Raw genomic sequence first — 19,598 nt, forward strand, 5'->3', positions numbered from 1 at the left:
AGGGAATCATGACGTCACACATATCATATGTCCTTAAGGGGTTAAGCAAGTGAGCAAGCTCAGTGAGTCAGCTGCAAGTGTTATATAGGTATAGAAATACCACATCAGATGCACTCATGCTGTGCTAAATAAACTCAGAGCACTAAGCCCATGGGGCTTTGTATCTCCTGTCCTTACATCCCACTGTTTGTAGGGTACAATCCTCAACTAGCTTTTTATTGAGGTGCCACATTTTTATAAATAGGCTGTGATCTAAATGATGGGAAATTTGTAATGTGTTTCAGTACATTTTGTGTTTTTCTGGTAGTCTAATGAGAAGAGTTGCATGCAATCAAAACATTGATTCTGTTAAGGCAGTCTAGTTGTCCGTAGGAAAACTATTATGAAACATGATTTTTATTTAACCCCTTCAGGACCGCTGACGGTTCAGGACCGTCAGCGGTAAAACGTGCATTTGGACCGCTGACGGTCCTGAACCGTCATAACGGTCTTGGGCTACTTACCTGATCGCCGTCGGTCCTGCGGCGGCGATCAGTGCTCCACCCGGTCAAGGGGGACTGCCTGTCTGCCCGGGCATTCCCCCCTCGGCAGATCAGGACCCCACGGCCATGTGATCACTCGATCACATGACCGCAATAGGGGTCCATGTGTCTGCCTGCAGGGGGACTGTCTGTGCTGACTTTAGATTTATATATACGTATATTAATATAAAAATACACTTATATTTAAATTACACACGAATATATACAATATATATAATTACTATATATATGGTATATATATATTATAAAATACAAGTATGTTAATAAAAATAAATCACAAAAAATAATATAAAAATATATATATGCAATTTTATTCTAACAGTATTTTGATATTGATATGTATATATTTATATCAAAATACACTTAGAATGTAATGATATATATATCTATGTATAAATAAATAAATAAAAACCATACGAAATATACATATGTCCATATACATAATTACATAAATAATTTCATAAATATACACGTAGACGTCAAATATATAAATATGTATATATATTAAAATTCTACGTGCGTATTTATGTAATATTTTTACCTAATTAAGTAATTTTAATGATTGCAATTTGAGGGACCTGCCTGCCAACCCAGGCCGAAAGTCCAGATAATTTAATTTGCTAGCACTGTGTTTAACCCTGTAACTCTCTATGACACCCTAAAACCTGTACATGGGGGTACTGTTTTACTCGAGAGACTTCACTGAACACAAATATTAGTGTTTCAAAACAGTAAAACATATCACAGCGATGATATTGTCAGTGAAACTGAAGTTTTTTGCATTTTTCACACACAAACAGCACTTTCACTGAGGATATTATTGCTGTGATACATTTTACTGTTCTGATACACTAATATTTGTGTTCAGCGAAGTCTCCTGAGTATGACAGTACCCCACATGTAGAGGTTTTATAGTGTTTGTGAAAGTTACAGGGTCAAATATAAGGCTTGATTTTACTTTTTTTTTTTTTATTGAAATTTGTCGGATTGGTTAGGTTGCCTTTGAGAGCATATGGTAGCCAAGGAATGAGAATTAGCCCCATGATGGCATACCATTTGCAAAAGAAGACAACCCAAGGTATTGCAAATGGGGTATGTTCAGCCTTTTTTAGTAGCCACTTAGTCACAAACACCGGCCAAAGTTAGCGTTTCTTGTATTTTTAACACACAAACAAATATAAATGCTAACTTTGGCCAGTGTTTGTGACTAGGTGGCTACTAAAAAAAACTGGACATACCCAATTTTGAATACCCTGGGTTGTCTACTTTAAAAAATATGTACATGTTAGGTGTGTTTCGGGGATTTATGACAGATAACGGTGTTACAATGTCACTATTGATACATTTAAAATATATATATATTGAAACAGCAATTTCCTACTTGTATTTATAGGCCTATAACTTGCAAAAAAAAAGCAATAAAGCATGTAAACACTGGGTGTTTTTAAACACGGGACAAAATTTTGAATCTATTTAGCAGTTTTTTTCATTAGCTTTTGTAGATAAGTAAAAGATTTTTCAAGTAAAAGTCAAAAAACATGTTTTTTTTTTACATTTTTCAACATATTTTATTATTTTTTTTAAATACAATATATGACATAATACAAATAATGGTATGTAAAGAAAGCCCCTTTTGTCCTGAAAAAAACAATATATAACTTGTATGGGAACCGTAAATGAGAGAGCGGAAAATTACAGCTAAACACAAACACCACAAAAGTGTTAAAACTGCTCTGGTCCTTAACGTACAAACATCGCAAAAACAGGCCGATCCTTAACCCATTAAGGACACAGCTTCAGAAGCTTGACTTACACTTAATGACACAAGCTATTTTTGCATTTTCTTGCTGTTTGCGTTCAACTGCAATTTGCATCTCTCTCATTTATTGCACCGGCACATATTATATACTGTTTTTTAAAGGACAGAAAGGGCTTTAATTTGATATAACATATATATATATATATATATATATATATATATATAAATGCTTACTTATTATAAAAAAATGAAAAATATTGGTTTTTTTTTACAGTTTTTGCAATCATAATGTGTGCCTAATTAGTGCAGGTTAAGGAAAGTAATTAAAAATAAATTCATTTATTTGTTCTGATTTACAGAATATATAATGTGTCTGGGATTTTCAGTTTTTTTTGGTAGTTACAGGTCACAAAGCACAAGGAGTAAAATAAAATTTTAATGTGGAGCGATTTTAGAATTTGGTATGTTTGTCTTGTAAGCCTAATGGCCATAAAAGAAAACAAAATTGCCACACAAAAGTATATATTTATATAAAGTAGACATCACAGGCTATAGAAAAAAAAAAAAAGAATTAACCCTCAGGGGTTAAAAAAAAAATCAGATCATATTAAAATGTAATCCCTGCCAATTGATCACTGTAGCCAGTGATCAATTGGCAGGGAAGGGGTTAATTTTTTATTAATATGGGTAAAGGGGGGGTAAAGGGGGGTGGGATTTTAATTGTACTTTATTTTTTTCACACCAGGGGGCAGGATTACTGAAGATCCGTCTCCCTGCACTTCACACTGAACCCGGAAGTGCAGGGAGGCGGAGGTGAGTATGCAGAGCACATGTGCCCGCTCAGACATGCTGTCAGAGCGGGCACATGTACAGGGGCAGCCCGATCCGGTGCTCCCGGTCTGCCTCTAATGCAGAGGCAGACCGGAGCACCATTAACCCCACGATCGCCGCGATTGCGGCGATCTGGGGTTAATTTTACCGCGTGACGGACGAGGTCCGTCATCCGTCGTTAAGGGTATCCCCTGGATGACGGACCTCGTCCGTCACCCGTCCTGAAGGGGTTAAGGGGTTAATGAAGTAATCCAAGACTTGTTTGTAAACCACTGTTAACTGTATCTCAATAAATTAAACTTTTTTTATATTATTATTTTATATTTGCAAATTACCAGACAACTGCCCATACCTCTTTATACTTTATTACATTTGATGTAATCTGTAACATACAGCTCGCTTGCTAGGCCTGACCCCTGCTCTATATGGGCCCGTCACCTTATTCTCTTAAATGATGGGCTTCAGGCACTCTTCTACACCAGAATGTCGAGAGAGATTCGAGCCGAGTTCTAAACAAAGCTCTTGGTGCCTCTCAGTGTAGTGATTTGTGATGATCTATGATCTGTGTGCACATCATTCCTCATGGCTCTCCCACACCATTAAAGTGAGAATTGAGGGGGGCGGAGCTTGCTAGCTAACGGAGCGGTCGCATGCACCCTGAGCTCCGACGCCGAAAACGACTGAATACCCACATTACCCCGATCGGAATAACGGGTATACGCTCCCAAAACATTACCCGAAGCAGGAGAACATGGGCAAACACTCCCGCAAATCTCGGGGCTCGGGTGAGCACAACACCCGAGATATTAGCTTTTTACTCACCCAGACACCCAGGCCTAAAATGGCGGACCGCAGGGCAGAAACACCTCACGGCTCCACATCGGCCTCCGAGGAGGAAGATCCTGAACTGGAAGAGACTCAGCTGCACACCCGAAGTGGCAGAGTTGCCCCCCAGAGGCAATCCGACCCGCAACTGGCTACAAAAAACGACATAGCCGCGATGGTGGCGGAACTCAAAACGTACATAGCCTCTGAAATGGCGGTCCTGAAAACGGACCTCAGCACTCTAGCAGGCAGGATACAATCCACAGAGGAAAATGTCCGCGGCCTCGGGGTTAAACAAGACATCACTGCATCCCAATTGCAGGGAGTAACCCTCGCATGTGCAGAGCTGACAGCGAAGGTGGGACAGCTGGAAGATGCGGCAAGACAGCGCAACCTCAAAATTAGAGGGATCCCAAACAACATTGATGCTGGAGAGCTCCCACAGTACGTCAGGAGATTACTCTCCACTACACTGACACCCAAGCAGGCTAAAGGTATGCAGCTTGACGGGATATACCGCCTCCCGGGTAGCCTCACAACCAAACCCTCGGGGTCAAGGGATGTCATTGTTTGCTTTCGAACACGAACCGACAAGGACATATTCATGGCGCAAACTAAAGGCCAATCACCATTCCTCTTTGAACAGCACGCACTGTGCTTTTTCCAGGACCTCAGCAGATCTACACTGCAGTGGCGCGCCACATTCAAGGAGGTGACGACTCAACTGCGTACAGCAGGACTTCCGTACCGGTGGGGGACCCCACGGGCACTTGTGGTAGAGAGAAGTGGCAAAAAACACAGACTCACCTCACTGTCCGACGCTAATAACTTTCTGCACTCCCTGGGACTGACTGCTACCACCACCACCAGTCAGAACGGCTCAACACACGTGTGGGATGTCGACAACGTAGCGGTCTTTACGCCCGCCAACTCGAAGGCCCCAGGATGAGGCGCCTCATGGACAGACTCTCTTTTTGCTGACACACAGCCTACAGTTATGCTTGCGTTATGCATTGTTATACTCATGCAACTGGTTTTGTTTATGTTTATGTTCTTTTCTTTTTTTTCTCCTTTTACGCTCCGACTCACCTAACCGTAGATAAGTCCCACGGGACAAGCGGCCCTACGAGGGTAGTTCATGCCTTTGTGCAAAGCGCTATAACCAGCAAGCGCTCCTGAAATGCACCCCCCCCCCCCACAGGCTCCGGGGATATGGAGCTTACTTAACTCCCCACCGGGCTCAATCCGCTTCCGCTGTTTATGTGCACAACACAGCCCTTACAAGCTGACAGGACACCGTTATGTCCATTAAACACCCGCATTGGGGTTCCTGGGAACCAAAACTTTCGGTTACCCACCTGCCACTAAGTTCTCCCTTCCATGCCTTGGCGTGGCTCATTCACCGAACCAAAATTTGGCAGTCTCACTGACTAAAATGTCCCTCCCGGCAACCCACCTTGCGGCCGGCTATCGGTGGCAAACGTACAAATGCATACACAGTGATAGCCCTAGCATGTTCCTCACGTTCTAGCTGGCCTTCCCTATGTGAAGGGCAGTAATAGACTGCAACCACACTAATATCACGACACTCTTCAACATTACTGTGCAATGTACAGTTTTCCATCAATGCAACATGTTATTATCATAAAAGGTGCCTTATCGCTGACATATGTTGATACCCTAAAGTTATCCTTAACTTATATTTTATGTATAGCACTAATTGTCTTTATATGCTTGTTACCCATCTTGGCACTACAAAAATAAAGAATTTAAAAAAAAAAAAATTAAAAAAAAAGAAAAAAAAAAAAAAAAAAGTGAGAATTGAGAGAAGGACAATGCAAAAGAAGAGAGGCAATGTGAATGAGAGAAGGGTGGCACTTAGTGTTAATTTTGGTGGCAAATTTCAATTTAGTTTTAGTTATAGTCTTTCGAATATAAATCCATTTTTGTTTTAGTCATCTGAATTGTTTTCATTTTAGTCTAGTTTTAGTTGACTAAATCTACTGGAGGTTTTAGTCGATAAGACTAATATCTAATGGGTTTAGTTAAAGCTGTCTCCTTTGCCACTTCCCCAGCCCCTCTGTGCAGTGTTAATTTTGGCAGCAAATTTCAATTTAGTTTTAATCATAGTCTTTTGACTAAAATGCCATTTTAGTTTTAGTCGTATTTTTGTCATCTTAATTGTTTGTTTTAGTCAACTAAATCTCAAAAATTTTCGACTAAACTTGTTAGTCGACAAAATTAACACTGGTGGCCTTTTATAGTAAACTTCAAAAGAAAATCGTATAAATTAGGCTTGAGGGATGGGTGGTACTTTAGGGTAAGCTTCAAAATAAGATGGAGAGTGTAAGTGACAATTGAGAAAAAAGATGGCACTTTAGGGCAAGTAGCAAAAGAGAGGGGGCGATGTAAGTGAGAATTGAGAGCAGGGTAGCACTTTTGGGGATACTGAAAAAGAAGTGAAATGCAAAACAATGCAAGTGAGAATGCAGTAGTTGTCATGCAGAAATAGGTTGCTGACCACTGCTTTAAACTATTTGGGCTTACACATTACAGATTATTTTAATTAAATATATTTACGCAGGTTATGTATTATATAAGCTTTGTGGATTTCTGCTTATTGTTTAAAAAAAATCCCTTTCTATGTTCTAGGTTTCCAAGGCTGCAGCAGATTTGATGGCCTATTGTGACGCTCATGTTAGAGAAGATCCACTTATTCTTCCAGTGCCTGCATCAGAAAATCCATTTAGGGAGAAAAAATTCTTTTGTACTATTCTTTGAATTTGTATTAGTCAAGTTTAAATAGAGATTATGCATGCCAATAGCATTACATGATTTTTACAGGGTTATAAATTGACACCATAGCATACATGCCAACAAACATTCTATGAAATATATACGTATATCCTTTTGTAGCGGATGCTTCAACAGCTAACATTTTGACTCACACAACTTTTTATCATGTGAAACGTTCATTTGACTGTATCGACTGCATAATCTGTTCAAACTTCAATGTTGTATGTTTTAGCCCCAGCACAGTCATCTCAGCTTTCATCCTCCCCAGGTAGATAAAAATAATAGTAATTGTGACATTAATCAGTTGTCAATTCAGTTACCCTTCTTAATCACTTTCAATATATATTGTAAAGTACTTGGATATTATTAATATTATTAAATACTATGGTTCTAGTAAACTAAAGGCAGCTTTAATCAGCCTTGTAACCTCAGAGAAAGAATAGGTGAAGCAACTCTTAAGAGACTTTCCAGAAGAAGGAAAAAAAAAATCCCCAATTATGGGAAGAAAGAAAGCGGGAGATTCTGTTTAAAGATTATCATCCCTAGAAGGGATGTTGGCATGTGTTCTATGTATCAATATTTTTAGAAGCACAAGGAATTGTCACACAAATTATGTGATTTTTTTTTTTTTTTGTAGCTCAAGATTATTTATAGTAATCACTGCGCTAGCTAATTTTCTTGATTATAGGAGTAGTAAACAGCATGTAATTGTACTACTAACTAATATTCAGCCACATGTTCCTCTGGGGAAGTTATGATTTTTTTCTTTTAAGACATTTAAACAGTGTTACAATACACCTATAAAAAAAAATCCTAGAGAGGTTTACTGAAAATATTTATTCTATGCCAAACTACATATAAAATGGTAAACAGACATGGAAACAGTTTTATAAGGTTTTAGCCATTTTGTTACCTTTGTAATTAATAACTTAGATTTGTTTTTCGTTTCTCCTTCTAGTTAAATGAATGCAATGTTTGAATTTATGAAATGTATTACTATATTTATTAAGAAAAAAACTCAGTCATGATTTTGAAATGCTTAGATTTTTTTTTTTTTAGTAGAAAACATCCTGTCATTGACTGAGGAATACAATATCCACTCCATACTCTGCCTAGGTAGGTGTTGTGGTATGTGAACAACATTTTGGCAATATCCTGCATAGTCAACTGCTACCTGTACATGCTAACAAGTAATTGAATGCTTGAGAAAAAAAAAAGCTTGTAGTGAAGTTCTAGAATGATGCCTTTTTGAGTATTTATAAAACTGAAACTTTCATAGTATATGTAATTTTTATAACATATTTACTTGAACCAACTGACTTTAAGAGGGGCATTTATTGGAATTTTCCATAACAAACCAACATTTGTAGTGGATTCAGAGTTTGTTCAATAAAAAGAAATATCACAGGAGACGTATTTTACAACACACTGCACTCCGTTTTTAATACTCTTGTGCTTGATGATATCTAACTTCAAGTTGACAGTGATACATAAAATATCTGTGAATGATTTTGAAGTAAAGAGGATACTTTACCTCTTTCAATGATAAATTGGAAATAGTTTCTCTTTTTGGTTGTGTTTGTTTTGGATTTCTTGACCAGTAAACACAGATATTTGTAATAATTTCACTTCATTGACTTGTCTTTTTTTCGTATGACTGAGTGTAGTTGTTCTGCTGTGTCTGTTGACTTAGCCGTACTTTTGTCCTTCCAGTTCCTCTCGTCATCTAGCTTATCCAATTGTTGGTATTATCACTCAGTGAGCAAGTCACTTTTACCAAGAACAATTTTCAAATCATTCTTGGCATGATCATCAGAGGCAAATTATTTCCATAGCGGTCAGATTTGAACATCTATGCTTTCCAGAGCACATCCACATTACCACACAATCCCCATGTTGGGCTGCATTCTGCTTTTTTATTTGGGGCATAGGCTATCAAAGAAGATAATGTGCAATATTTTACAACTTTAGAATTTATTTTTTATTATTAGCATTTATATAACACCAAATATATTCCACAGCACATATAACAGCCCTGCTCACACATGCTTACAATTTAGGAGGAAGTATAGAGGAAGATAAGGGAGAACAGTGTACCAGAGGAGAGCTGTACAGATATTATGTCTGTGCCAGTTTTTAAACGTTTTGTACGTTGATGACTTATTAATGTGCCCCACTTAAATACTGCTAAACAAATGCCAATTAGGGTAGAGACCACCCGCTTATTGTCACATGACCAATCCAAGTGATGACTGAAGTATCACAATAGCCAATTAAATCACCGGGGCCCTGTCACCAGCAACACATGTAGAGCAGGGGCAGGCAGCCTTCAGCACTCAAGATGTTGTGGATGTCGTGATCTCGTGCAGGTCAGGGATGAAACTGAAACTGGGGTTAACTTCAGGGTCTTTATTTGTGATCTTAGACATTATAGTATTAACAGGATATCCTATAATTGTAGTTATAGGAAAGCGGGAGGGATATAGTAAACAGAACCAAATATCTGAAATTACAGGGCAGTAAGTAGGCTATGAAATAAAGGGTTTCGACAATAAGCCCAAAGTGGAAATAAGGTAAACCTATTAATGAAGTTATAGGTAGGAGATTGAAGATAAACCTATAAGAGAAATTATAGGTACAGTCTTGAGGGAAAACAGAAAACAGGATTTAGGTAATATGCCCCAGAACAGGATATAAAGAAACCGGGAAACCTATAAGAGAGATAGATAAAGCAAGAGAATGAAAACCTTTTAATGAGATCATAAGTTACAGGAAAATAACAACAACAACAACTAAACAGAACTAGACAGAAATATAAATATTACTTATATAGGTTTGTAGTTGTTCAGTCTCTTTGGATTAGAGGTTGTACTGTAGTAGCAGGTCTTTTATGATAGATGCCAATATAATCTGGAATATTTGTATCTCCAATGTAGGAGTAACACATGTAGTCACAACGTAATAAATTAAAGTCCAGTATATATTTAAGCTAGTTGAATGTCAAGCAGGAATTTAGGGTTGTTCAGGCTGGTATGGTGCAGGTCTGTAGATAAATCAGGAATGTAGAGTCGTTTAGGCAAGTCTGGAGCAGGTTGGTGAGTAAAGCAGGTTATGAAGCCATTATGGTAATTCCACAGGTTATAACACAGGAGCCAGGATTCAAAGTCGTTCAGGCAATCATCAACTTCAAAGTCAAGGCCATAAGGTGAGTTAGGTGTAACTTTTTATAGGATCTGAATTAGTCCAGGCAGGTGAGGATGAGATGGAAATCTCTGTGCTAGTGGTTAGGGAGGCCACTAGTGGCAAATAAAATCAGTGCAGAAACTTGTTTTTTAAAGGAACAGAATAAACAGAACAAAAAGTCTTGTTTGTCAGGTTAAGATCCTGACAGTGGAGTACATCTTTCATTGTTCTCTTACAGCCATAATGCTGGCAAAGCATCAATGAAGATGTAGTCCACAACATCTAAAGTGTCAAAGAATATCTACCCCTGGTTTTCAGTAAGAGAGCAATGTGGATTTAGTAGAAAAGGGAACAACCATGTATAGGTGTATCAAAAGAAAAAAAGAGCTTCACAATGCAAGTGATCTCCCCAAAGACCATCAAGCAACTCCTAATATCGAGGGTTTAACCCTGTTATATTGTATCATGAAAGAGCTATAAGTGTTTACCCAATTTGAATGGGTGGACACCAAAGAATAAAGCTAAAAGAAATACATAATACTTTATTGAGCTCAAGAAGCAGAATACAAATTAAGAAATGTGTATTTGCAAAAAACTGTGTAAGGAAGTGTGTAGTTATTGTATGCAAAGACTATTTGGTAAAGGTACTTAAAGCAAGAACTACTTGGTAAATCAGTCGCTAAATTATTATTATTTGTGGTTGGATACAATAATCCAAATGATTATGTTGTGGTGTAAGTCAGTTGTGCTGTGCTGTGTCAGAACTGAAGTTCAGGTAGGCCTGTAAAAGAGGGCCGACTAAGAGGAATGGCTTAATAAAGGGAGTGGGAAAGCATTGGGAGGCTATTGTGCATGCACGGCAAAATGCAGCTCTGAGCCAGTCAGCATCTCCTCATAGAGGAAAGTTCAGCACCTCCATGCAGAGCATGGAGATGCTGAATGACAGTGCTGTGAACCAGGAAGCACCTCTATTGTGGACTGTCCTTAGGGAGCAATGTAAACCAGTGGTAGTCAACCTGGTCTCTACCGCCCATGAGTGGGCTGTTTGGGATTTCAGGTGGGCGTGGTGGGTTCTGCAGAAAATGCCCAGTGGGTCTCGATGGCCGTGGAGAAAGGCCGGCATCTCACCTGCTGGCCCGGGCTCTGTGTTCCTACCACGGGCAGGCTGATCAGAGCGTTGCCGCACGCTACCATGGCAATGCCCCATTACAGTGCTGTGTTCGCAGGAGGACAGAAGAGTCAGCATGCAGATGGAGGAGCTGCAGGCTAAAGTGAACATGCCACCACTGGACCACCAGGGCTTGCAGTAATATATTCCCCCTCCCTGGTAAAAGGTAAGAAGAAGGGAGGGGGAGACATTAAGATAGATTTTTACAGCAAGATCCTATGCACGCTTCACACTACACCCCTCACACACACACTGCCCCCTCACACTGACTGCCCCCTTCACACACACATTGCCCCCTCACACAGACTGTCCTCTCTCTCTTACACACACACACAGACACAGACTGCCCCGTCACATACTCACTGACACTTCACACACGGTCTCTTCACACACACACACAGTAACCCACACACACACACACTACGCCTGTCACCCACATCCAGTACCCCTCACACACACTACACCCTTCACACAGCACCTCACAGAATTAATTTTTTAATACATATTTCTTTTTTTTTTTAAACGAATTTTTAAAATCAAACAAACAAAAAACGCACTTGCGCTATAAAATTAATTACTGTGGCACTGGTAGGCGACTGATAGGGACATTTTACCATCAACAAAGATACAAAGATAAGTGGGCGGTAGGTATTAACCCCTTAACCCCTTAAGGACCAAACTTCTGGAATAAAAGGGAATCATGACATGTCACACATGTCATGTGTCCTTAAGGGGTTAAGGACTGAGCCAAATGTACACGTTGTGAACAAAACAAAACGTAAACAAAAGCTGGCATTTGCGCTATATGTCTGTCCAACCGTAATTCACTTCTTTCATATTAAATGCACGCACCCTTATTATATATCATTTTATTCAGGAGAAACAGGGCTTTAATCCCTTAAGGACACATGACATGTGTGACATGTCATGATTCCCTTTTATTCCAGAAGTGTGGTCCTTAAGGGGTTAATTTAATATCAAATATTTAGCTATGAAACATAATTTAATATGAAAAAAATGGGAGGAAATAAGAAATTATTTTTTTTTTATTTTTAAATAAGGAATTAAATTTACACCCATAATGGCATACCATTTGCAATAGTAGACAACCCAAGGTATTGCAAACTGGGTATGTCCAGTCTTTTTTAGTAGCCATTTAGTAACAAACACTGGCCAAAGTTAGCGTTAGTATTTGTTTGTGTGTGAAAAATGCAAAAAACGCCAATTTTGGCCAGTGTCTGTGACTAAGTGGCTACTAGAAAAGACAGGACATACCCCATTTGCAATACCTTGGGTTGTCTACTATTGCAAATGGTATGCCATCATAGGGGTAATTTTAATTCTTGGGCTACCATAGGGTCTCAAAGGCAACATAACCAATCTGGCGAATTTTAATGTGAAAAAAATGAAACACAAGCCTTATATTTGACGCTGTAACTTTTGAAAACACCATAAAACCTGTACATGAGGGGTACTGTTGTACTCGGGAGACTTCGCTGAACACAAATATTTGTGTTTGAAAACAGTAAAAAGTATCACAGCAATAATATCGTCCGTGTAAGTGCTGTTTGTGCGTGAAAAATGCAAAAAACTTCACTTTTACTGGCGATATCATCGTTGTAATACATTTTACTGTTTTGAAACACTAATATTTGTGTTCAGCGAAGTCTCCCGAGTAAAACAGTACCCTCATGTATAGGTTTTATGGTGTCCTGGAAAGTAATAGGGTTAAATATAGTGCTAGCAAATTAAATTCCCTATACTTTCGTCATGGGTTTTCAGACAGGTCCTGCTAATTGTAATTAATTAAGATACCTAGTTATGTAAAAATATTACATAAATATTTATGTCGAATTAATCTATGTATATATATATCATTTTCTATAAATATTTTTATTTATATATAGATATATATATAGCGATATATAAGTATATATTTATGTAAAACAAAGTCAGCTGGCTGAATCATATAGCTTTTCCAATAGTGATGACTGCACTCCTCGGGCTTGTTATAAAAGCAAATGCTGCTTTATTAGATATACATTATAAAGATCATTATATATTTATGTATATAGATAAATATATTATTTCGTTCTACGTGTATTTTGAGATAGATATATATATATATCTAAGTATATCATTTTTTTTTTTACACTTATTTTAATTTTATTTTATTTTATTTCCAGCCAGCAGGGGGATTAACTGTCATTACATGCAGTCCCCCTGCTGGCAATGCAGCAGCCAGCTAACCCGGCCATGTGATTGTGAGGTCCTCGCAAGGACCTCACTCTCACATGGCCGGGGGTGCTGCAGGAGGAAGGATCTGCCGCGGGGGACTCCCTGGGAGTCCCCCCAACCAAGATCGCCGGCGACCGGGTAAGTATAAAAAAAAAACGAGGGCGTACTATTACGCCGCTTAGAATAGGGCGTAATAGTACGCCCTCCGGTTTTAAGGGGTTAAAAGGTTGACTACCCGTGATGTAAACAATGCCTTTTCTCTGAAAGGTGAGTGTTTACAGCAAAAGCCTGCAGGAACTGACTATACTCACCAAAACAACTACAATAAGCTATTGCTGTTCAGGTGACTACAGTGTCAATTTAAAACTGAAACAAAAAAAAGGCAAGCAAAAGAAAAAAAAAGTGGAGGAATAAGTAATAGAGAAAAATAGTAATTAATCTAATCCCAGAGGAAAGCCACAAATACAAAAAATGCTTCCTAAGTTAATAAAAAAAATAATAATAAAGAGAAAATGTATTAGCATGTAAGTTTCCAAATAAGAAATTCAAATCCCTCTCCAGAATAACAGACAAACTGCATAATGAGTATCTCAAGTAATGTAGACTATGGCACATGTAAACTCCCTGTGTTCCATAGTCATATTAATAGTGATTCAAAGATTGCATATTACTGCTCTCTTCTCACACAAGCCATTGTATGGCAATAGCACCATCTAGATAAGTGGTAGGCAACCTTTTAGTAGAACTGTGCCAAAACAAGATCTTGAAGTACTTTGGCGTGTGTATGTTGCCGTATTGTTTTTGTGCTATTTATGGGTGCTGCAGTTGCTTGGTAACATTATATTTGTGTGTGTGCCATTACATTGTCTATGCTCATGAGTAGTTTGTGGTATTGTATATGATACCTATGAATGTGGGCTTTATATTGGGGCTGCTTGTGGAATTGTGTGTGAGAGGCTGTTGGTGGGGTTGTGTGAGTGTATGTGGATTGCCAATGGTGTTGTGTTTGTGGTTACTGTGTGTGTATTTGTATGAGGAAGATACCTCTTCTGCAGCTCCGTGTAAATATAGCTGCAATGGAGTAGCTGTGAGCTACTCTACTTAAGAGCAGATTGCCATTGACAAGAGCTTGGAGAAAATGATCTGAGATCACTTCTAAGTGCTGCAATATATAGCTTGAGGATTGTCCCTCATTACCTGCAATCAGGTCGGGTTGCACAGAGCCTGTTTGTTTCTGGCAGCCTTGAGTGCCATGCAAGGGCACCTCGAGTGCCATGCATGGCACATGTGCCATAGGTTGCTGACCCCTGAGTCAGAATCATAGCTGAAATTAAATAAGACATAATAAATATGTATTAATAATGAGTTATAAAAACAAAAGGATACATGTAGGTGAGGCATACTAGTTAAACAGCTAGCAAAAAATACCTGCAAAGATAGCAGATGCCAGCCTGGTTGAGAAATCACCAACATAGAGGCCAAAATAAGTCAGTAGGGAAAAAATTAAAATCTTTTTTTTCATGGCTAATATCCATGTCAGCATCACCTATGGGTTAGCTACTCCCTCTCAGCTGACAGGTCACCTCCACATAAACAACAGTCTCGTAGCCAAATCAGACCAAAACTAGGGAGGGTATGTTGATGCTGATATTAAACCAGGAAAAGAAAATTATGATAAGTATGACAACAATTTTCGGTTTTCCTGGCCAATCCATGTCAGAATCACATATGGGACTTCCCATGCCAAATTGTAGAGTGGGTAATGAAACACAAAAACGTAATCTCCAAGAAAAAAATAAAAATTAATCAGATATTAGTGCCAGGAATAAGTACTTGTCTTCCAAAGGAAGAGACAAATAAGCCCGAAATATCTAGGTGATAGTGATTCACAAACGTGTTGGATGAGGACCAGGCCGCTGCTCTACAAATTTCTTCTGTAGAAGTATCCGCCATGTATGCCCAAGAAGCTGAGACAGCCCTGGTAGAATGAGCTTTTATGCCTTCCAGTATCGGTATCCCGACTACTTTGTAAGCTTTTTGAACAGCAGATGTAATCCATCTACGAATTGTAGAGATCGAAGCTGCATTACCTTTATGGTAACCGAAAGGAACCACAAAAAGTCTATTTGACTTTTGAAATTCTTTAGTACCATCAAGAGTTTGAACCACATCCAATCTATGTCAAAGGGATTCCTCCTCTAAAGCAAGGTTTTTGAAGAAAGAAGCTAGAATAATCTCTTGGTTCAGGTGAAATTTCAAAAGTACCTTAGGAGTAAATTCAGAAACCAATCTGAGAACTGCTTTATCCCCAATGAATTGGGTAAAAGGGTAATCTGATGACAGAGCTTGCAATTCTTAGGCTCTTCTAGGAGAAGTAATGGCAATAAGAAAAACTCTTCAGCATCAAGTCCCATAAGGATGATGTATCATAGGTTCAAAGAGAGTATTGGTAAGACTATGAAGCACTGTAGGTAAGTCCCATGCTGGTATGACATTTTTAATGGGAGGTCTGATTCTCATAGCTCTTTTCATAAATCGTTTTATAGTAGGGTCGAAGGCCCACTGATAGTTAGACACAGCCTAAAAATGCAGACAATTGCAAACCCTTATCAAGACCCTTTTGTAGGAATTCCAAGAACTTTGGTAGAGTAAGTGAGTCCCAACTTTCCCAAGTAAATCCACATAAGCATTTCAAAGCCTATAATACACCTTAGAAGTGGAATGTTTTCTATTTTGAAGAATGGTTTCCACCACATTATCCCATAATCCTTTAGTTTTTGAATATTCTTTTCAATTTCTGGGCCTTCAGATGGAAAATTGCTGGGTCTTCGTGTAGAATTGGAAACTGGAACAATAGATTCCTCTTGTTTGGAATTTCCCATGGTTCTTGCAGGGACAGACTGTTGTGGCCATGACAAATATTAATATTAATCTTTTAATTAATGTATAATACTTAAGCAATAAGTACTAACAACATAATTAATAAAAGGAAAGGGAGGAAACGAGAGGGATTGGAGCCTGAAATTGCCCCACCTCCAATATGGAGGTTATCTCCGGTATTGCTGTTGAAAAAAAGAGGGAAAAAAGGAGGGTGGAACTAAGAGCAGATGTGACTGAAATACAATACCGTACAGGAACCTATGTCCTATTAACCCCTTAAGGACTATGTCCTATTAACCCCTTAAATTTTCCGTCATTGCAGCACTCCCCTTAAGGACGCATGACGAAAAATTTCCGTCATAAATGAAAATGAACCCCTGATTGCCACAATCGCAGCAATCGTGGGGTTAATCTTCCTGTAGTGTCTCCCTATCGGAGACACACTACCATAGGCAGTTTCACTGATTCAGCCCATGTGATCGCTCTGACCGGGAGTCAGAGTGATCACACGTGCTGCAGTGAAACCCGATCTGTCTCCCTGCAGCTCCATGTGAGCTGTGAACAGCAGAGAGACAGATCGGTGCTGATCTGTCTCTGGCTGTAAAAAAAAAGTGTTAGTAACAAAATCCCACCCCCCCTCACCTCTTTCAAATACAATTTAACCCCTTCCCTGCCCTTTGATCAATGCCTGCAGTGATCAAAATACAGATCACAGTATTTCACTGTGATCTGATTTTTTTATTTTAACCCCTGAGGGTTAACTTTTATTTATTTTTTAATCCTCAGGGGTTAAATGTATTTAATTAATTATTTTAAATATTTTAAAATATTTATTTATTTAGCTAAGGTGGATAGAAGTTAGTGGGGAAATTTGGGGATTTATGGTTAGGCTAGTTAGGGGTTAAAAGTAAAAAAAAAAGGGGGCATGGCCTGACCGGGTATGGAGTAGGACGCATCTCTCTGCAGCTCCGAGGCCCCAGCTCACTACAGCACCGATCCACGAGCTTGAATTGACCCAGGATGGGTAAAACTAAAAGGCTGCTCGCCCCGGGCCCCTCACAATCGGGCTCGCCGGGTCGCACCGCAGGACCCATGGATGGGTACCTCGGAACACCGCGGGACACGCGGGCGCACCAGGCTGTGGCCAAAATGGCGCCAGCCTCACCAGACGCGCGCAGTGCAGACAACCTAGCAGTAAGCCCAGCCAGAGAGGAATCACTCACCCAAATAGCAGCAGACTTGGCCACAATCTCTGCTAACATGATGTCCCGCGCAGACAAAACGGAACTGCTGGCTGAAATAAGAACAGTTATCAGAGAAGAGGTCATGGAGGTGAGGAGAGACCTGACAGCCCTGGAACGCTGAGTGGAGGAACTGGAGGCAGACCGGGCCCAAAACATACAGCACCACCAAGCCACTGAAACAGCCACTACTAGACAAGGCAATGTCTTGCTGGAGCTAAGGAGGCAATTGGAAGACCTTGATAACCGAGGACGGAGGAACAACATCCGCATAAGGGGACTCCCTGAGTCCGCTGGGGAGGCACTACCAGAGCTCCTACAGGGCCTGTTCGCTCACATACTGGGGGACAGGGCCCCGGCAGACTTTGGAATTGAGCGTGCACAAAGAGCCCTGCGCCCCGCAACCACAGAGGGACCGGCCAAGGGATATAATCTGCTACCTGCTCTCCTACTCGTTTAAGGATGAAATCATGAGAGAAGCAAGAAGTCGGCAGAACCTCACTTACATGGAAACCCCGGTCTCCCTGTATCAAGATCGCTCAGTGCTCACTTTGGAAGCGAGAAGGGCACTACGTCCGCTAACCTCCATGCTCAGAGACCAGCGGATACAATATAAATGGGGATTCCCCTTCAGCTTGCAGGCTGAGCAACATATGTGGGCAACATATGGCATATCATATGCTGGCCAGCAGACGTCCCGCGCTTCCTACGAGCCGCAGGCCTCCCAGCAGTGGCAGTCTCAAATTGAATCCTAGAGAGACAGCCACAGCGCCAGAATGCGCCAAGCGAAAGGCCAGGTACGGGCCTCACGGGGGCAGGGTTCCGCCGGGGCGGCCCGGACAGCCACGAGGAATAACGTTCTCCGGATCCCTGGGCGGTACCGCTTGGTGTGCCCGCTGACGACTGAACTCCCCAGTTCTGCACCCACATTTTGACCCAGGAACTGCAGCACAGCGAGACAAACAGCCCAGACACCACCCCAGGGACTGCCCCGAGAGTCAACCTTTCTAAGCAGCGAGCATCCCACAGCCTCGGAGAGGTCAACACACCGCTGGGTATGTACCTGAACCCCTGTCCCAGGCCCGTAACACTTAGGAACTAGCCAGAATTGCTGGAATCTGAGACGATGGGGGGCCACACAACTGAGGAGGGGGGATTTGAAGGGAACAGGTGACACACAGGGAAGTTACAGGGGGGTGATACCCCATGTCTTGAAGGACCCAGGTGCAAGGCCCACCGAATCCCCTTTTGGGTGGTAAGGGTGCAGGGGGGACATAAGCGGACACCAACAGCCCGGGATGGTTCCCATGATAGTCCCATGAAAGTCCAGATAGCACCTCCCACGCCAGGAGATCCCACGATTCAGACCTCGCCCAATCCCATAAGGGTTAGCAAGCTCGCTGGCAATATAGGCCAACACATCACCCGGCGGAGACCGGGAGAGGGGGAGGGGTACGGTCCCTTGGGGTGGGGGAGAAGGGAGAATTAACTGTTGCGGACTGCTCTGTAATGCTTTAATGTTATTAATGTTAATGAAGTTCACAAGTTTCGCACCACACCTGGACATTCACACGCCTACACATGGGGAGGGATCCTCACCTAAGCCCGCAGGGTCAGGGGGGCTTGGCCGGGGTGGGAGCACCGGGTGGGGCCGGGTCCTTGTGGGGGCTACGGGGCCTGAATGCCAACCAGACACGCATTAAACAGATCCTTAGGCCCGGAGAGGCAATGAGACGGTGAAAAGGTGACACCCTCACACATCATCCCCGTACCGATAGGGAAAATTCCGAATAACCAACACTAGTGGGCTGGGCGCCTTGAGAGCAGTGCGACTCATACGACGGTTTACCCCAGAACGGACGACCCACGTACCCCAAGTGACTGACTCACATTGTACAAATACTCGGAGGCTACTCCGGTGACACACCCCGAAGTGACTAGTCACCGGGGGCCGCCTGACTCCGAGGTGAGTCATAGTTACCTACTACACAGACCGACATTCCTCCCCTGACATTGACCTGACCACACTCCTCTCCTTCTCGCAGACAGAAATGGGCTCCAAATATGTACCGGCGCCGCTTACCATATGGTCAAACAACGTAAGAGGCTTAAACGTACCCGAGAAGCGGTCCCAA

At 41.0% G+C, this 19,598-nt stretch overlaps 1 protein-coding gene across 4 annotated transcripts in view; it reads left to right on the forward strand.

Moving 5' to 3' along the window:
- Window positions 1–8,381, forward strand: part of GNG4 (G protein subunit gamma 4) — a 232,627-nt gene extending 224,246 nt beyond the window's left edge. For all 4 annotated transcript variants that reach the window (XM_063441243.1, XM_063441244.1, XM_063441245.1 and 1 more), the window contains exon 4: window positions 6,610–8,381. In XM_063441243.1, the coding sequence (XP_063297313.1) occupies window positions 6,610–6,738 (129 nt within the window). In that variant the 3' untranslated portion in view covers window positions 6,739–8,381. The remainder of the gene's footprint in view (window positions 1–6,609) is intronic.
- The last annotated feature ends 11,217 nt before the right edge of the window (window positions 8,382–19,598 follow it).

This window comes from Pelobates fuscus, chromosome 2 (genome assembly GCF_036172605.1).
Source record: "Pelobates fuscus isolate aPelFus1 chromosome 2, aPelFus1.pri, whole genome shotgun sequence".
NCBI lineage: Eukaryota > Metazoa > Chordata > Amphibia > Anura > Pelobatidae > Pelobates > Pelobates fuscus.